The 18,428-nt window shown below is 52.6% G+C and overlaps 2 protein-coding genes across 4 annotated transcripts; both read left to right on the top strand.

The window, feature by feature from the left end:
* Positions 1-7,313: 7,313 nt before the first annotated feature.
* LOC128776092 (ubiquitin thioesterase OTUB1-like) lies at positions 7,314-8,212 on the top strand. Its single transcript, XM_053899216.1, has one exon. The coding sequence runs from the start codon at positions 7,322-7,324 to the stop codon at positions 8,045-8,047; it is 726 nt and encodes a 241-aa protein (XP_053755191.1). The 5' UTR covers positions 7,314-7,321; the 3' UTR covers positions 8,048-8,212.
* Positions 8,213-10,185: 1,973 nt separating this feature from the next.
* Positions 10,186-17,945, top strand: SLC35C1 (solute carrier family 35 member C1). 3 transcript variants are annotated; one of them, XM_019470202.2, is made up of 3 exons: positions 10,186-10,276; positions 11,915-12,441; positions 15,740-17,945. In XM_019470202.2, the coding sequence occupies exons 1-3, from the start codon at positions 10,245-10,247 to the stop codon at positions 16,297-16,299; spliced, it is 1,119 nt and encodes a 372-aa protein (XP_019325747.2). In that variant the 5' UTR covers positions 10,186-10,244; the 3' UTR covers positions 16,300-17,945. The 3 variants fall into 3 exon arrangements, with proteins under 3 accessions (XP_019325747.2, XP_053755772.1, XP_053755773.1); XM_053899797.1 differs by lacking the exon at positions 10,186-10,276 and adding an exon at positions 10,401-10,577; XM_053899798.1 differs by lacking the exon at positions 10,186-10,276 and adding an exon at positions 10,567-10,674.
* Positions 17,946-18,428: the final 483 nt, after the last annotated feature.

Below are 18,428 nucleotides of genomic sequence, written 5' to 3'. Positions count from 1 at the left end.
CAATATATAAAGCACAAAAGATTTTTTGTCTGAGTTACTTCGAAAATGCTTATGTATGTTTGAAAATGTTCAGCTATTAATAATAGATTCAAATGGCCCGCCTTTTTGTCCTCCTGCTGTAATTATATTGGTTAAACACGATGGCTGTCTCCTGATCACAGGAACATTGGTCATGCACAGGCTCAGAGATCTCAGGAATGACACTAAAATAGGCATTCAACTACGTGACCTTCCAAAGGCTGAAGCCCAGATTAAATAGGAGTTTGGCTGAGTGGCAAGGCTGAAACCAAACTTCGGTGCTCGCTGACTTACCATGGTTCTCACAGGAACTGGGACGTCTCTTACAGGAAGTTCTACAGCCCAGCAATTCATTCACTCAGTCAACGCACCTTTATTGAACACCACCACATGCCAAGCTCTGTGCCAGGCACTAGGGATCCGGTGGCAAACGAGAGTCTGGTGAGAGAGAGAGAAGGAACGTGTTACACTGTAGTGTGCAGGATGGATGTGACGACATCAGTGCCCCAGTTGTGCCATCAGCCTACCAGCATAAAGTGTCTCATAAATCATATGAACTGAAGAGTGAGTCCGGCCGACAGAAGAGGGCAAAGGACTCAGGGAGCACCTGGGTGGCTCAGTCATTAAGCGTCTGACTCTTGCTTTCAGCTCAGGTCATGGTCTCTCGGTTCAAGCCCTGCATTGGGCTCTGCTCTGACAGTGCGGAGAATTCTCTCTCTCTCTCTCTCTCTCTCTCTCTCTCTCTCTCTCTCTCTCTCAAATAAATACATAAACTTAAAGGGGGGGGGGCGCTTATCCACAAAGACCATTCAGAAGATTTTTGTTAAACCAATTTCAAATTCCATGGTATCCACACCAGCCCACTTCACCACTGCGATGTACCCCCTGCCAGGTTCACAGCAAAGACCAGAGAAAGAAGCCAATCTTGACAACATCCACCTGCTGGCAGCCCTTCTGAAAACACACCAGTATTTACACATCCTGGTCTACACTTCCTGCTGCCCTGCCCTTTTCCTTTCTCTTGCCCTGCTCTGGGAACCCCAGCACTTGGAGAGAAATCGGGCTGTGGAAACTAGATTTATTCCCTGGAGCTGGCTGGTTCCTACCCTGACTACTTTTCTTGGACAGAAGGAAATGCCCACAGTAGCACCTAGGGTTCTCTGAATGCAAGCAACAGATACAGACTCCAGCGAATTCAGGTACAAAGGTCGTTGCAAGAGTCCAGTGTTGCTTGCAGAGCCAAGGAAAAAGCAGAACAGGGTTGGAAAGGAACAGCAAGCTGGGCAGCTCTGAGGCAGAAAATAGGCTTTCTGGACATTGTTGTGACCATGAATCGGCCGCGGCCAATTTTAAGTTTTGTTGTGGCGGTGGCTGTTTCTGCTCCAAATTTCATTTCAGATGGGAAAAAAAGTAATCAGTAGCCTCATTGGCCTGGCCTGTGTCATGTACCCACACCCCTTTGGCTGGGGGAAGCAACCATGTGGATTGATGGCCCCCCAAAGACTGCAAAAGCTGATGCGGGGGAGGGGAGGGGTGGAGACACTCCTAAAAAGAGAATGGGACATACTTACACGAAAAGAGACTCACTGCTTCCTGTGTCTACACTCTTCACATCTCATTGACAAAGGGAAGCGGTAGGAGTGCATATCAGGGAGACCTAATCTAACTGGAGGGTGCCCTGGACGACATGTCTGCACTGAGTCCTGAAGGACAGGAAGCTAGCCAGGTTTAGGGGTGAATGTGGGAGAGCACCGGACAAAGCGGAACCACAACAGCAAACAAGGAGGGAAGAGGTCCATGCAACCTTCCAGATACCCTCTCCCCCATCCAAGACAGGCCCCTCACAGTGGACGTTGGTCATTTGCCAGCATCCATCCCCCTTCTTCTGACAAATACCTCCTAAATCTCATTTCCAAAGCCACCCTTTCCCCACGTTCACATCACCCCCTCTGGGTCCAGGGGCAGAGCTTGCAATGCGGGGCTGAAGCCAGAGGCTGGGTTTATTCAACTGACCACAATGATTGGTCAAGAGTGATTATATGACCTGAGCCAAACCACTCAGAGTAAACCTCAAGGCTTCAGAGAGTGATTTTTTTTTTCCCCACCAAACTAAAACACCTGAATGGGGGTGGGGGAGGGAGATGTATAGGAAATCTCTGGACCTTTGGCTCAGTTTTGCTGTCAACCTAAAACTGCTCTAAAAAAAATTGTCTATTTAAAAACAAAAAAACAGGGGTGCCTGAGTGGACTCAGTCGGTTGAGCGCCCAACTCTTGAATTCGGCTCATGATCTCACAGTCCGTGGGATTGAGTCCCGCGTTCGGTTCCATGCTGTGAGCACAGGATTCTCCCTGCTTGGGATTCTCTCTCTCCCTTTCTCTTTGCCCCTGCCTGCTCATGCACTCTCATTCGCTCGCTCTCTCTCTCTCTCTCTCTCTCTCTCTCTCTCGGAAAATAAATAAACATTGGAAAACAAACAAACAACCACAAAACCCTGAATAGTGTAAGGTCTGGAATGCTTGAAGCCATTTTGTTATCAAATGGAGCCTGAGGAACAAAGCCAATGCTTAGAGAAGAGCCCAGACCAGGATTTGTTGGATGACATTCTTTGAGCTGCTGGGTCAAGCTGCACCTAAAGCCAGAGCTCTCCCTGGACTTTTCAGTGACATGAGCCAGTAAATACCATTGCTTCAACAAGCTCTCCCCTGCCACTCCATACACCATCTGGGATGAGAATCAGAGCCTTTTTTACCTTTGAGACCAGAAGGGTCACTTCAGAGGCCCAGGGACCCAGACAACCAACTGGAAGACCTGGGCTCAGGATGAGCTGAACCCACGCAACAGGACGAACTTTAGGTCGGCAGTCAAACTGGTTCTCACCTCCTCACGGGGTGGCCTGGGGCTAGTGACTCAACATCTCTGAGGTCTCAATGTCCTCACCTGTAAAATAGGGATTATAATGAAACTGCCGCTCACAGCATGGTCGCAAGCACTGACAAGTTGTAAATAAAACATCTGGCCTGAAGCCATCCTCCAACATCGTGTTAGTTGTTAGTAACATGCTTCTGCCAAGAGGGATTGACACAGTTACTCAATCCCTACAGATTCGCTGCTAATCTGGGGTAAACACTGTTCCTGCTCGTAGATTATCCAGATGCATGTTACAGGGGCTATTCTAGATCTCACACAAACCAAAAGAGCTGCACAGTCCAGGGCTAGGTGCTTTACAGAAGCCAGACCAGGAGATAAAGGTGAGGTCTCTGCTAACATAAACACTTTGCTAAAGAGCAGCTAGCTCTTTGCTAATCCTCTGCTGTTTTCCCACTCTTTCCCCCCATTGGGACTCCTTTTTTGCTAACAAGCCATTGTCCCTGGCCATGCATGCCATGCTTTGGGATCTGTCCATCCTGACATTGACCCTCCCACTTTTCATCCTTATCTGGCAAATAGGTCCTGCCTTCTGAATTTTCGGCAGCTAGAGTTCACTTCCTGACAATTGTATCCCCTACCTTGCTGGCTCAGAGCCGGTCCCAGCCAGTCCCAAGCCTTCCTGGAACCCTACGCATGAGTTCCAGCAACAATGAATTACCCATTAGAGCACTGTCTCAATTGGGACTGTGGTTGCCTACAAAAAATAGAATACCACTATGCAACGGCTTCTCCTGATAGGGGTTTATTCACCTCCTACAGTAAGGAATAGGCAGCCAAGGGCTGTGATGACAGCTCATCTCCAGGCTTCTGCTCTGCCATCCCAAGCTTTCCTCCTCATATCTTTTGCCTCATGGTTACAAGATGGCTGCTGCCCTTCCAGACCTCAGATGTGCATTGAAGACAGAACATAGAAGATAAAGAAGCAATAAAGACTATCTTTATATCAAGAAAGCAAAGCTTTCCCAGAAATCCTCAGCTTATGACTCATCGGCTAAAAGTGTGTCACGTGGTCACATCCAGCTACAAGGGAGTCTGGGGAGTAAGTATTCGTAGGGGGACACATTGACATACAAAAAAAAGACGGGTAATGTTAGTAAGAAAGAAGGATAGATTAATATAGGGTAAAACGGGGGTCAACAAACTACAAGCAGCAAACTCAACCTGGCCCATGGCCTGCCTTTATAAATAAAGTTTTACTGAAACACAGCTGCACACATTTGTTTACAACGCTACAACAGCAATGTTGAGTAGTTGCTACAGAAGCCATATGGCCCACAGAGTCTAAAATACCCACTTTTTGGTCATTGACAGAAAAAGGTTGCCAACTCCTGAGATAGACAATTAGTAGTGTCTACCACAAGTACCAGCAAAGGAAAGACCTAATTTTTTTTTTTTCTGGAAAGAATGTATTATTTTCCAAAGAACATCCCAATCTTCACAAGAAAAATTAGAATACTTTTTTTTCTCTGCTTACATTTATTTTACAGTTTCGTGATCATTTTTATTCTGAGCTACATAGGGGATAAATAAGGAGCCTCATAAACTTTCAGGGCATAGGGCCTTAAATTGGCCCTTATTTTCAAGCACTTCTTCTGGTTGTCTTGTTGTAGAAGTGAATAAAGTATGCCCAAGATGGCCAATGGGTCTAAAACAAACTCTGGTCTCTAGCTTAGAGACCCCTCCTCCGTGTTCTTCTTCCTTTATTTGCTGCACGCCCCCCACAGATATGGAAGCTGATGACTATAAATTACCCTCCCCACTTGAATTTGGAGCTCAGATCTTTGGAGAAACGGTCTCCTCTGAGCCCACCGGTGTTAAATAAATCTCTGATCCACAAGATCTCCGAGTGCCGCTTAGTTTTTCCGCCAGCGTTCCAGCCTAGTTCTATAACAAATTTGGTTCCCTGACTGGGAAACCCAACCCCGCTGGCCCATTGTGGCCACCGGTTTGGGAGAACGGCAAGGTGGTGAAGGAGAGAGGGATCGCAAGGGAGAAGGCGTGCCCCCTGCCTGAATTTCAACAGTCTTCTTCTCAGTTGCCTCAGGCTGGCCCCACTCCATTGTTCTGGCCGGACTCAAAGAGACCTGGGAGGTGAGGACCTGGACCCACCGTGGGAACCAGTAAGGCCAGGGCCCCAAAGAAGTGAGGCCCACCCAACAGGGTGGAAGGGGGACGTGATCAATCTCCAGAGGCCTTAATGGTCTCACAGGTAGAAAATTTTGTGGGAGGGAATGTAATAGACTCTGGTGTGTGTGTGTGTGTGTGTGTGTGTGTAAGAATGTGTGGCTCAGCCAGGCTTGCCAGTTGAGTTTGAGTTTGTGGCTCCACGGATGGGCACCTTTAAGGTCCCCAAAAGTCTACGGAGTCTGAATGGGCTCTCCTGTGTCGTGGTGAGAGTATAAGGTCTAGAGCAGTATTGGATCAGATTCTGATCACAAGTCACAAAGCTGAGTCCCCTACGGCCAAGCCTCCCCCAAAGTTTCCCTCGGGAATGTGACCAGTGGAGTATATGATTGGTCCTCTCATCCAAAAGGATACCCTCCCTTTGTCTGTCTCCCCAACACACAAACACAAGAAAGGAATTAATAATGGGATCAACACAGAGTAAGCCTACGATTTTAGAGGACGTGTTCAAATATTTTAAAAATGGATTTTCAGGCGATTACAGGGTGAAAATGACACCCAGGAAGTTAAGGACTTTTTGTGAACTAGGATGGCCCATATTCAATGTAGGATGGCCCCAGAAGGGACATTAGATGCTCAAATAATGCAGCGGGTTTGGCTAATAGTCACTGGGAACCCAGGCCACCCTGATCAATTTCCATACATTGACTCCTGGCTTGAAATTGCCCGAAACCCCCCACCTTGGGTGCGATTCATCCATAGCAAGCAGAGTCAGGCAAACGTTTTAGCCACTTTATCCGGAGACTCACCCAGGGAGCCAAAGAAGCAACCCACCGCTCCTCTAATATTTAAAGGAGACATGGAGGAAGATATTGTCTTTCTGCCTCCTTATGACTCGTCAAGCTCCCTCACCCCTCCCCCTGAACTTGAAACTCCTCCCCCATCTGTCTCTCAGACTCCACAGTCACCACCACCCATCTCCCTGCCCCTCTCAGACCCGGAGAACCCTACCCCACAGGGGCCGACAGCCAGACTGTGCCCCAGACCCAGACCTAAGGCTCTCCAAATGCCTGTAAGGGAGACGAGAGAGCCTGAAAGACAGAATGAGGACAGAACAGTCCAGCCCAGCCGTTCCTTGATGTATTATCAACCTTTCTCCACAACCGACCTCCTCAATTGGAAACACAACACTCCATCATATTCTAAAAAGCCACAAGCAATGGTCAACTTGATGAAGTCCCTCTTCCAGACCGACTTGGGAAGATTGTCAACAGTTACTCTGTACTCTGTTTAATACAGAAGAAAAAATAATAATAATGAGAGAAACACAACAGTACCTAGAAGATCACGCACCTCCGCGGATCAATGACCCTGCTGTCTGGGGTTAAGCTGCTGTACCTGAAAAACACCCAACATGGGATTTCAGCACAAAAGAAGGACAGGCCCACATCCAACGATATCAGGAAGCCCTCCTTCGGGGAGTCCAAGCTGGAGCCAAAAAGCCCATGAACATGACTAAAATATCATCAGTCAAACAGCACCCTGGGGAATCTCCGGGAGACTACTATGAAAGATTATGTGAAGCATACCGTATATATACCCCGTTTGACCCCGAGGCACCAGAAAGTCAACAGATGGTAAATACCTCTTTTGTAGCACAGGCTGCCCCAGATATCAAAAGAAAACTCCAGAAGTTGGAGGGCTTTGCCGGGATGAATATCATTCAGCTGATAGAGGTCGCCAATAAAGTTTTCATGAGCAGAGAAGTCACAGCCGAAAGAGAAGCGGAGAGAAGACTAAAAGAGAAGGCCACCCTTCTCGCAGCACTAAAAGAAACAGATGCTGCAAAGACGGGAAGACCCCAACCGCCAAAAGGGGGGAAGCCCAGAGCCCCCTTAGCAAAGGACCAATGTACATGCTGCAAAGAGAAGGGACACTGGAAGAATGAATGTCCGAATCGGAAGGGGCCCTCAAAACCCAGCCGGTATCGGGAGGAACCTCAAGGCAAGAACCTCGTCGGTCTGGCCAGGATAGAATTGGACTAAGGGGGACCAGGCTCTTTTCATTCTTGGCCCCCATGAGCCCACGGTCGAAATACAGGTAGGGGGCCGAACAATAACTTTCATGGTTGACACTGGGGCTGAATACTCTGTTATTACTTCCCCAGCGGCACCCTTCAGCCAAAAGATGGCAACCATACTTGGGGCTGCTGGGACACGGGTGATGCTCGACACCATGATGAAGCCATCATGGCTCAGCAGGACCGAATTCAGCAAGAGATTGCAGTGCAGAACCCTCTGGTCTCGGAGCGTCTGGAGCTTTCGGTCTTATACAAGGAGTATGCTGAGGATGACAACATCTATCAACAGAAGATCAAGGACCTCCACAAAAAGGACTCGTACATCCGCAAGACCAGGCCTGATGGAAACTGCTTCTACCGAGCTTTTGGATTCTCCCACTTGGAGGCGCTGCTGGATGACAGCAGGGAATTGCAACGGTTTAAGGCCGTGTCTGCCAAGAGCAAAGAGGACCTGGTGTCCCAGGGCTTCACCGAGTTCACAGTTGAGGATTTCCACAACACGTTCATGGACCTGATCGAGCAGGTGGAGAAGCAGACCTCAGTAGCCGACCTGCTGGCCTCCTTCAATGGCCAGAGTACCTCGGACTACCTGGTGGTGTACCTGCGGCTGCTCACGTCAGGCTACCTGCAGCGCGAGAGCAAGTTCTTCGAGCACTTCATCGAGGGTGGGCGGACCGTCAAGCAGTTCTGTCAGCAGGAGGTGGAGCCCACGTGCAAAGAGAGTGACCACATTCACATCATCGCGCTGGCCCAGGCCCTCAGCGTCTCCACCCAGGTGGAATACATGGACCGAGGCGAGGGCGGCACCACCAACCCGCACATCTTCCCCGAGGGCTCCGAGCCCAAGGTCTACCTTCTCTATCGGCCTGGACACTACGACATCCTCTACAAATAGGGCTGGCCCTGGCCTGCCACTGCCCTGCCTGCCCTCCCCTCTGCCAGGCGCTAGACATGTACAGAGGTTTTTTGTAGTTGTAAATGGTCATACTTCACTCCCCTCCTCCCCCCGTCACACGACCTTCCACATTTTATTAAAGGGGGTGCTGGTGGTGAAAAAAAAAAAAAAAAAAAAAAAGGACATGCATCACCTCCTTTTATCATCCATTGAGTCACATGGTTCACCTACCCACAAGGGAGGCTGGGAAAGGTAGTCTCTGGCTGAGCAACCACATGACTAGCTACCATCCAATGATTTGGGACAAATGGGAGATTGAATTTGGGTAGACAACGAGTAGTGTCCACCATGCAAAGTAGGTTCATGAGTCCTTGTTGAACTCAGAGGTGAGATAGTTGACCTCTCTGAGTTCCCCGAAACTCGGGCCCTACTGGTACACATCCACTGCCCCCTATACCTGGGAGGTCAGTTTTGTTCACTCTGTCTCGTAGGGATCGCCTTCTGACGTCATCAGTGGCTCCCGGCCAAGGCAAGAACAGAACCACACCCATAAAGGGCCCTCCTTCCTGGATTATTACAGCCTTCCACCTGCCAGGATGACGACCTTATGTTCTGCCCCACATCAAGTTCACACACTAGGTAATTACTCTTGACGAGACCTAAAACCCCACCCTTGATGAATGCTTTAAACAACTAAGATTCCTTAAGAAAAATTCAAAAGCAAACCGATTGTGCGAAGTGCACACTTCCTGAGGCCTTAGACCCCTTAGAAACACATCCCTCCCCCTTTCCCTCATGCGGAACAAAAAGGATTAGAATCTGGGAAACTCGGTGTACTGGCCTGTTACCACCTTAATGCAGGGGAGTGAAGCTAATGGTGGAATTTCAGGTACAATGGAAGGGGAGCGTTTGGAGACAGGAATACATTTCGGTCACCTGTGGAGAGCCCAGACTGTGCCCCCACGTACCCAGCATGGACTGCCCCTGGTCTCTCTCAGCGAAGGGCATCTGGCCTATATACAGCACATATTGCTTCCCTAGGGGTGCAAAGTGGCAGCACATTCATTAGATAAATTAATTCTGTTTATGTAACAAGGAGCAGGGCCCTTCCAGGAAACCAGGGCCTCTTACAGACAAGTTTGCCCTGTTTGTCATTAAATTATTTGTCAAAGTGAAATATCAGGCCCAAGAGCAAATAGCCATTGCCCTTAACAAACTGAAACCCACAGCCTTCAAAGTTTGACCCTGGAATGAGACTCTCCAAGTAAGATTCTGATGACCAGCTCAGTTCCTTTAAGTCTTTCTGTTCTCAAAAGGGTAATTTGATCCCCAAGGCAACAAGGTGATCAGGTGGCATTCTCCAGCTGGAGACTAGCCCATAACTAAGTAGCAGGAAGTCCCCTCTCTGGAGGAAGGAGGAGTGCAGGTACCTTAGAGCAAAGGCCAGAGGGCTGGTGGAAAAGAATAGGCCTGGGGTGGAGCTCACTCCGGGAAATTTGCACCTGCCTTGGGGGTTATTAACCCTTCCAGTTCCACAGAGCCCACCAAGGGCTGTGTTAAGCTGGGGTCAGGGTTTTGCCCTTAGCCTGTGAAACTTTAAATGTACTCCATAGATTCTACCCTTTTATTATGGAAAATTTCAAACGTACACAAAAGCAAAATGACTCTTATAACCCCCGTGTATCTATGCCCAGCCTCAACAATTATCAACATTTTGCCTATCTAATTTTACCTAGCTACCCACCTCTTTTTTTTTCCTCTCTCTTTGGTAAGTATTCTGAGTATTTTAAAGCAAATCTAAGACATCTCACCTGTACAGTAAATGGTACTAATTAAACAGTGTTCGAAATACTGCAGATGGCAGTCCCTACTTTCAACCATACCAGCTAGACTAATGAGCAAGAAGGTTGGGACCCCCCTGGTATAGTCCCGCCAACCCCCTTCTTTTTTTGTTTTTTTACAACAAAGAACTCAGAAGTGAGACGCCAACCCCTGGCGTCCAGAGTGGTGCCAGAGCACAAACCAGGGAGAAGTCGGCCCTCCAGGCTGCCTGATGAGAGACAGACTCTGGCTGGTGACTGACTGCCCAGGCCCCCCCCCCCCCCCCCCCCCCCGCCGCTCACTACCCGCAGGAAGAATCCGGGCTGTTCTCAAACGCACTTCTGTTAGCTCCGGACGGGTGCGCGGTGGGCCAGGGATGAAGCCGGGTCCCTGGACATGCAGGAGGCGGTAACTGGAGCGAGGGATCCCGGGCGGGCCGGGGCGGGGTACCAGGGCCGGGGTGGCCTTGGAAACAGAAAGATGCTTGCTCCCACGAGGGGCGGGACAACCCAGGGCCAAGGTCAGGCTGGGTCCCGGGTGGCTTGCCGCCGCCTCCGGGCTCCACGTGGGGAGCGGGCCAGCGAGGTTGGCTTGGCATCCACGCCCGGGGCTGGGAGCAGGAAGTAGTCTTCCGTGGGCGCGGCCCTAGGTGCGGTGCTGCAGGTGCGGCGCTAGGTAGCTCGGGCGGACCGCCAGTGCAAAGGAGGAGGTGAGCGCGGGGTCGCCACCGAGGCCCCGGGGCCAGAGCTAGCGGCTGGGCCTGCCTTGAGGAGGAGGCATTTTGGAAGGGGGAAGGAGCCCGAGGGGTGAGCGTGGTTGTTGCCTTGAGGCTCAGATCCGGCTGTGCCCAAATGAGGGTGGGGGGGGGGGGGGCAGATCGCGAGGGTTGATTGAAATCCAGACGGGATAGTGTGGCCTCGGGCCTCAGGGAGCGTCCCGGATCGTCTCCGGCTTGGAAGAGGGATGGGGGAGCTGGAAATGGGGGAGATAGGAAGGGACTGCACCATGGGAGAGTGAGGTGGGGCTAGCAGAGGGAGGGAGGGCTCGTAGGGGGTCTCTGGACGCCAAGGGATGCGGGGCGCCGCCAAGGCTCTGGGGGTGCGGTCGGGCCCGGGATGAGGGGCGCAGAGGACGTACGGAGTCGGGGACAGTTAGCGTCTGGACAAGACAGAGCTGGGCAGGGGTGGGGGAGGGGGGATTGCAAAAAGGGGGCCGAGGCTCAAGCACCTATAGGAACCTTCCGCGGGGGCCGACTCCCCCCCGCCCCACTATCCCCGGGCCGGGAGCGCACCGGAGCGGAGAGGAGGCGGGGACACAGACGCAAGCCTGACTCGGAAGGATGTTTCTGGCCGGCTGTGGCTTTAAGGGTGACGCCGGGCGTGCGGGCCCTTTAAGGAGGGGTCGGGGGCGTGTCAGGAAATGAGTCCTGGGCCCGCCTCGCGGGGGAGAACGGCCTCGGCTGTCCGGAGGCACCGGGGCTGTACGGCGGCCTATGCGCCGAAGGGCTGCGCGCCGCGGGCTTGGGCAGGCCCGGCCTCCTCCCGCGCCCTTTGGGCCCCCGCCACGAGCACCTCTGAGCTTCCCTGCACCCCTCTTTCCAAACCCCTCGCACGCCTTCCCTCCGTTCATCTTCCCGCACGCCTCCCCTTTACCCCTGCAAACCCTTTTCGCCCATGCCTCCCTCTCCCGGCGTCGCTTCCCCGCGCTGTCCTCCGCCCTTCAGCACCTTCGCCCTGCCTTCCTCCCCCTCCCCCTCTCCTTCCTTTCCTCTCCCCTCCCTTCTTCCTGAGACCCATCCCTCCAAGGCCTCTTCTGTCCAACCTTAGCCTGTCCCTCACCCCTTCCCTGTGTCTCGTCTCATGAGCCACCTCAGAGTGGGGGCAGATTGTGAGGCTCCCCCCACAGCAGAACCTCTCGGTGGAGGGGCCTCTAGGCCATCCCCCATGTGACAGTTGAGGGCTGCGGCTTGCAGAAAGACAGGAGCTGATTGCCCTGTACTCCAGTTCTGGCTGTAGAGTGACCCAGTTCCTCTGCTACCATGAACAGGGCCCCTTTGAAGCGGTCCAGGATCCTGCACATGGCACTGATGGGGGCTTCCGACCCCTCCGGAGAGGCAGAGGCCAGCAAGGAGAAGCCCTTTCTGCTGCGGGCGTTCCAGATCACGCTGGTGGTGTCTCTCTACTGGGTCACCTCCATCTCCATGGTGTTCCTGAACAAGTACCTGCTGGGCAGCCCCTCCCTACAGCTGGACACCCCCATCTTCGTCACCTTCTACCAGTGCCTGGTGACCACGCTGCTGTGCAAGAGCCTCAGCATACTGGCGGCCTGCTGCCCCGGTGCCATGGACTTTCCCACCCTGCGCCTGGACCTCAGGGTGACCCGCAGCGTCCTGCCCCTGTCCGTCGTCTTCATCAGCATGATCACCTTCAATAACCTCTGCCTCAAGTACGTCGGCGTGGCCTTCTACAACGTGGGCCGCTCACTCACCACTGTCTTCAATGTGCTGCTGTCCTACTTGCTGCTCAAGCAAACCACCTCCTTCTATGCCTTGCTCACCTGCGGCATCATCATCGGTGAGTGGCCAGCCAGGGCCACGGGGAGTGGGGGGTGGGGCGCAGGGACCCAAACCCCAAAGATCAACCCTGCCAGGCATCGTTGGATTTTATCTGTCCCAGCTCCCTTGGGGAAGAGCCTGGGGCCCAGAGACAGTAAGCTCCCCGAGGTCACCCAGCAAGTCAGGGGCCCACCCAGGGCCCCTCAGAACAAGATGGGATTAGATCTACCTTTCACAGAGGGGAAAAAACCAAGGTACAGAGAAGGTAAATAATTTGTTGAAAATCACACAGCTAATAAGTGGCAGAGTTGGGATCTGATCTCAAGCAGTCTGGCCCCCTGTGCTTGACCACTGTGTTGCTTCTCAAGAGCTCAAGTGTCCTGACTCTCCATCCAGTGCTATTTCCAGAGAATGCATCTTGTGATAAATATACCATCACCCTCTGACCTTGTAGGCTCGTAGTGATGGCTAAGACAGTGGCAAGAAATAAGCTTTGAGAGGTCTTAGCTGTCTTCCCACGCTTGACCCTTAGAAAATAAGAATTATTGACGGGGACATGGTGCCAAGCATTCACATTTAGCATCTCCTTTGTTCCCCAGAGGTCCCCTGGGAGGTAGCATCACCTTGATCAACTCCATACAAACCAGGAAACTGAAGCTCAGAGAGGTTAAGTGACTTGCCCCGGGCCACACAGCTAGAAAGTCGCCAAGCTGGGGCACAAACCCAGATTGGCCAGACTCTGGGGTCTATGCTTTTAACCCCCCCTGCTCTCCTCTTGTCCCCTAGAGATTATAGCTGCACTGTCCAACACAGTAGCCACCAACCACGTGTCTATTTCCATTTCCATTCATTCAGATTCAATGACATTTTAAAAATTCAGTTCCTCAGTTGCAGGTGTTAACAACCCCATTCTGTAGCCACGTGTCAGGTGCTCAGTAGCCACATGTGACCAGTGGCTACTATATTGGACAGCGCAGATGATAGAACATTTCCATCATCACAGAAGGGGTGTTTGCAGCACTCTGGGTAAGAGTGCACCCGCTTCCCTCAGAATCCTCGCAGGGCTCTGTCATCCAGGAATGTGGTCTTTCTTTGAACCTGTTCACGTTTTTTCCTGGGGCTGTAAATTTCGTGTTGGTTGACCTACGTATTCTTCGCTGGTGTCTCCGAGTCCCAGGCCCAGTCTCACTGGTTGCAGGGGAGGGGCCCATCCCATGCCACCTGTCCTAGAAAATGTTACTCTCATTGAGCAACTGCTGGATATAGGGCTGCTCAGTCCAGGTCCAAGATGGGAGACGGGAGAAGGCCAAGGTTAGAGGAGAAGGAGCTGCTGAGACCCCTGGCGGATTTTCAGCTGCCCCCTCGCCCCACCCCACCTCACCGCTGCCCAGAGCTGATGCAGAGTCACAGGCCTCACTTAGCCAAACACCTCAGGGGTCTCCACTTCAGCCTCACTGGACCCTATGAAGGGGGGAGGGGGAGCAGGGAGAGGGGAGCCTCCTGATGCGAGAATTTGCACGAAGAAAGGTGAAGTTGCTAGGGAAACTGGGCCCAAGTCCTAAAAGTAATCAAAGTAGCTGATAGTGTGATAGCATCAGAGAAAGTGCCTTCACTGGCCACACTGATGGGGCAGGGGCCCCGGCCCCCTCTCTGCTTCGCTTCCCCTTAAGATGGGTCTCAGGTGACTATTCCGGGGCCCTTCCTCCTTTCCCAGTATTGGGTGTGAGTTCCCTCTAGGGTGTGGAGCCTTGGGGTGGGGGTCCCTTCTGGACTTGGAAGGTCACGAGCCGGAGGACTGGGGGCGCTCTGGCTAACCCTCCACACCCCCAGAGCAGGTCTACAGATACCTGTTTGCAAAGGCCCTGCCAAGACCCAGAATGTGCCTGCAACATAGGAGGGGCCTTACCTCCTTCAACCCCCAAAGCCACCTCCAGAACAACCTGTGTTCATGCATTCTTTCAGGCAGCCAACAAATATGAACGGATGGCCAGGCACGTGCCAGAGACTGGGCCAAACTTTGGGGATACAAATTCGGCCAAAGGGGACCGGGTTCCTGGGCTCCCGGAGGGCATGGTGATGATGCAGGGCAGTAAGTGAGTTATGCTGCAGGGGTGAGGCTGCGATTGGGGTAATAGAAGGTGCTACAGGGACCCTGGTGGGGGTGGGGAGGGAAGCAAAGTTGGAAATGGGGTAATCTAAGCAGGCGTCCCGGAGGAAGTGCTAGATGGGTATAAGGAAGGGGTGAGGACACAGTGTTCTAGGCAGAAGAAAGTACCTGTGTGTTTCTTCATGCTCGGGCCATCGGGGGCCTTGCCCAAGTTAAGTGAGTCTGGAAGGTTTCCTGAAGGTAGTAGGTGAGGAGGGGCTTTAAGCCAGGACAGGACCTGAGCAGATCTATCCGTACTTTAGGAAGATCATTCTAGTTGCAAGGTGGAGGGTAGTGTGGTTGGAGTTAGGGGGTCGAGAAAGTGACCCGGGTCTCTATAGATGAAGGAAATGGGAGCTCAGAAAAGTTAAGTCACCTTTCCTCAGGCCATGCAGCCTCTAAATGGCAGAACCCAATTGGAGCCCAAATCTCTCTGACACCAAAACTTCTCCTACTCCCCCATGTTACCAGATGCTGTGGCACGAGGCACAGCACGTGTAAGATTCAGCCCCTGCCTCCTGGGAAGGTGGGGTGTAGCCAAAGAGATGGGACAGTCCCCATGGGCAGGTGACAGGCAAGGGGTCTTGCAGGGACCATGGAGGCTCTGTGAGCAGGAGGTGACACAAGATGAGGGTGGCAGAAAGAGTGACTGTCCCAAAAGACCTCAGGCCACAAGTGATTCTAACTCATTATAGGCTCAGGCCATTTTACAGACAAGGAAGCCAGGGCTCTGAGACCTTAAATCACTTGCCCAAGGTCACCTTAACCACTAAGCACTCAGCCCTTTGGAGCTCATTTCCAGCACTACTTTCCAGATGCCCCAGGCCAGCACAGTCGCCCTGGTTATGGGTGCTCACAGCATGCTGCACTGTTTTATGGCCCTCATTACAATTGTAATTAAAGAAATAACTGCGAAATGAATCGTCTTAACGTCGTTCTCCTCTGCTAGTATGTAAGCTCCCGAGAAAGCATTCATGTCCTGGGCCACTTCCCCAGCCTTTGTATGGTGCTTTGCATGTAGTAGAGAGTTTGGACATGTTTATTGCAGAGAGGGCCTGGAGGACGGGACAGTGAGGGCAGCATTACGGTCTGTGACCTTCGGTGGCAAAACTCTCTGTCCTTCTTCCTCCCCGTCCTCATCCTCTTTGCCCCTCTCCTGTCTCCACCGCAGGTGGCTTCTGGCTTGGTGTGGACCAGGAGGGGGCTGAGGGCACCCTGTCTTGGACAGGCACCCTCTTTGGCGTGCTCGCCAGCCTCTGTGTCTCGCTCAACGCCATCTACACCAAGAAGGTGCTCCCAGCCGTGGATGGCAGCATCTGGCGTCTGACCTTCTACAACAACGTCAATGCCTGCGTCCTCTTCCTGCCCTTGTTCCTGCTGCTGGGGGAGCTTCAGACCCTCCGTGACTTTTCCCAGCTGGGCAGCGCCCACTTCTGGGGCATGATGACCCTGGGCGGCCTGTTCGGCTTTGCCATCGGCTACGTGACGGGACTACAGATCAAGTTCACCAGCCCCCTGACCCATAACGTGTCCGGCACCACCAAAGCCTGTGCCCAGACGGTGCTGGCTGTGCTCTACTACGAGGAGACCAAGAGCTTCCTCTGGTGGACAAGCAACATGATGGTGCTGGGGGGCTCCTCTGCCTACACCTGGGTCAGGGGCTGGGAGATGAAGAAGATTCAGGAGGAACCCAGCCCCAAAGAGGACGAGAAGAGCAGCATGGGGGTGTGAGCTCCTGCAGGGACCTGGGGATGGCCCAGTGGGGGAGAATGCCCAGGGCCGCTCTCTGGACCCTGAGAGGTAGTCTGGAGGGGGTATTGTTTACAAACCTGCTCACAAATCGGGTGGTTGAAATAGAGCCAGTGTTTTCAAATGATGTCGGAAAGTTGCCAAACCTATCTCGACCGCCTTTCCTGTTTCTGAGTTTTGTCCTCCCCTAGGGAGGCAGGACCCCCTGGGAACAGCCAATGAGTTTCTCTGGAAGAGCACTCGCTTTCGGGGAGTAGGAGAAGGGCAGCACCCCATCCTGTCCCCCTTCCGGGGCCTTCTACCTCCACATGACCTTTGGGGTTGGGGACGGGCCACAGCTTTGAGGGACAGTAGTAAGTCTTCACTTATACTCAGGGGAGATGGGGGTATGACCCCACCACAGGCCAAATGAAGGGGTTTGGGAAACCTCACATCTCTGGGTCCCAAGCAGGCAGCGAAGCTTTGACGCCGCAAATCAGCCTCCCTCCGGAGGAAATTGTGGGCTGGGCTGAGGGGTGACAGACAAGCGTCCCCTCTTGGTCTTCTCCGCCAAGACCACCAGTCCCCAGGGAAGGGCACGAAAGATCATTTGCACCCAAGCCTGGCTCTGGAATCCCCAAGGACTGCTGGGAATTGGCCTGGGAATGGGGCACATCGTGGGAAAGTGCCCTTTTCCCACCATCTGCACCCTACGCTCCCAGCTTTTGGACATGGGGGAGCCACACAGCTTTTACAGGTTAAGCAGGGTCATTAACACCCTCCCCCGGTCCCTGACACTCAGAAGCTCATTCCTCCCCTCCTGAGGAGCCGCTAGCCCTCTGGTTTCCCAGCACCTGACTCAGGTAAGACCTCCCGGAGGTGCAGCCAGGTCACCCTCCTAACTCTGGCTTCCCAGAGCATCATCCCCAAGAGGACTGGTAGAGCCAGGGTCCTGGCTCAGAACCTTCTCCCTCAGCGGTGCTGTGCCTTCCCCTGAGCCAGATCCCTGCCTGGGTGTTGGAACCTGACTCTGATGAAGGTGATAAAGTAACAATTATGTTTCTTCCCTGAGGCTAGGGCTGAAAGAACCTTCTCTTCCCCTTACCAATGCCCTGCCCCCACACCCACCGCCACCGCCACCCCCACCCCCGTGGGCTTAGGACGGCCTTCACAAACCCTGTCTCTTCGGCTGTGCATTCTGTCCCACCCATCTCCTTGGGATAATTCCTCCTGTTTTGTCCCCATAAGGAAAGGTTGGGGAGAGTGGGTCTTCTCATCCGCAGTGGTTTCTAATGAAGTTAGTCTGGCCTGATGCTCTGAACTGTGTGTGAGTTCATTAAAAACGGGAATGAGACGTTGTAGTGGAAACCCTGACAGTTGGGGTTCTTTTCTTTCTTGCAAAGCTAGTGCCTGACTAAACTTTGATTGCGGAAGCATCCACTTCAGAGATCGCCGGACACACAACCAGGCTGCCTCCCCATCTGAGACCCCTTCATTTTAAAGACCTTGATTGATTTCAGTAACCGATCACTTGGGCCACTTCTTTTCTTCTCTTCCTACACTTTAAATTTCCACTCCTGTGTTTTGAATTCACCAATAAAGAGTGAGCCTGCAAACCCTCGACCCCAATAAAAGCAGATCCCCAGGCCTGTGTGTGCTCTCATTCTCTCTCTCTCCCTCCCTCTCCAGTCTCCCCCCACCACCCCCACATCGCTGTGTGGCCCCAGGTGTGCTGTGTAATTTCCAGATCCTGTAAGTAATAAACCTTTATTTTTTCAAAGTTTCCTGATGGTTATTGCTGAAGGGTGTCTTGCAATCGTTAAGAACCACAAGGACCGTCCTCATTGCTTATCGACAGGCCGGGACCAGCACCAAACAAATCAGTGTAGTTGGCAGAATTGCATGATGGCCCTTACAGTCAACCAAGGGGAATGCCCTTATTACCTGCGACTTGCTTACGAACCACCTAAGTCAGGTGGGTGACACCATCTGGAAAAGGAACACAGCTTGCTGGGGGTCTGTCGCACTGCTCTGTGCTTTTGCATATGGCCTCTGTGGTATGTTGCCTGAGGGATCCCACCCAAAAGCTTACAGCTGCTGTGATTATCCAATGATCTCCCCAGAGCAACATG

Source organism: Panthera pardus, unplaced genomic scaffold (genome assembly GCF_024362965.1).
Source record: "Panthera pardus isolate Hobbes unplaced genomic scaffold, ASM2436296v1 HiC_scaffold_12, whole genome shotgun sequence".
NCBI lineage: Eukaryota > Metazoa > Chordata > Mammalia > Carnivora > Felidae > Panthera > Panthera pardus.
The sequence above is the reverse complement of the archived record's forward strand: the minus strand, read 5'-3'. Positions and strand labels throughout refer to the sequence as shown.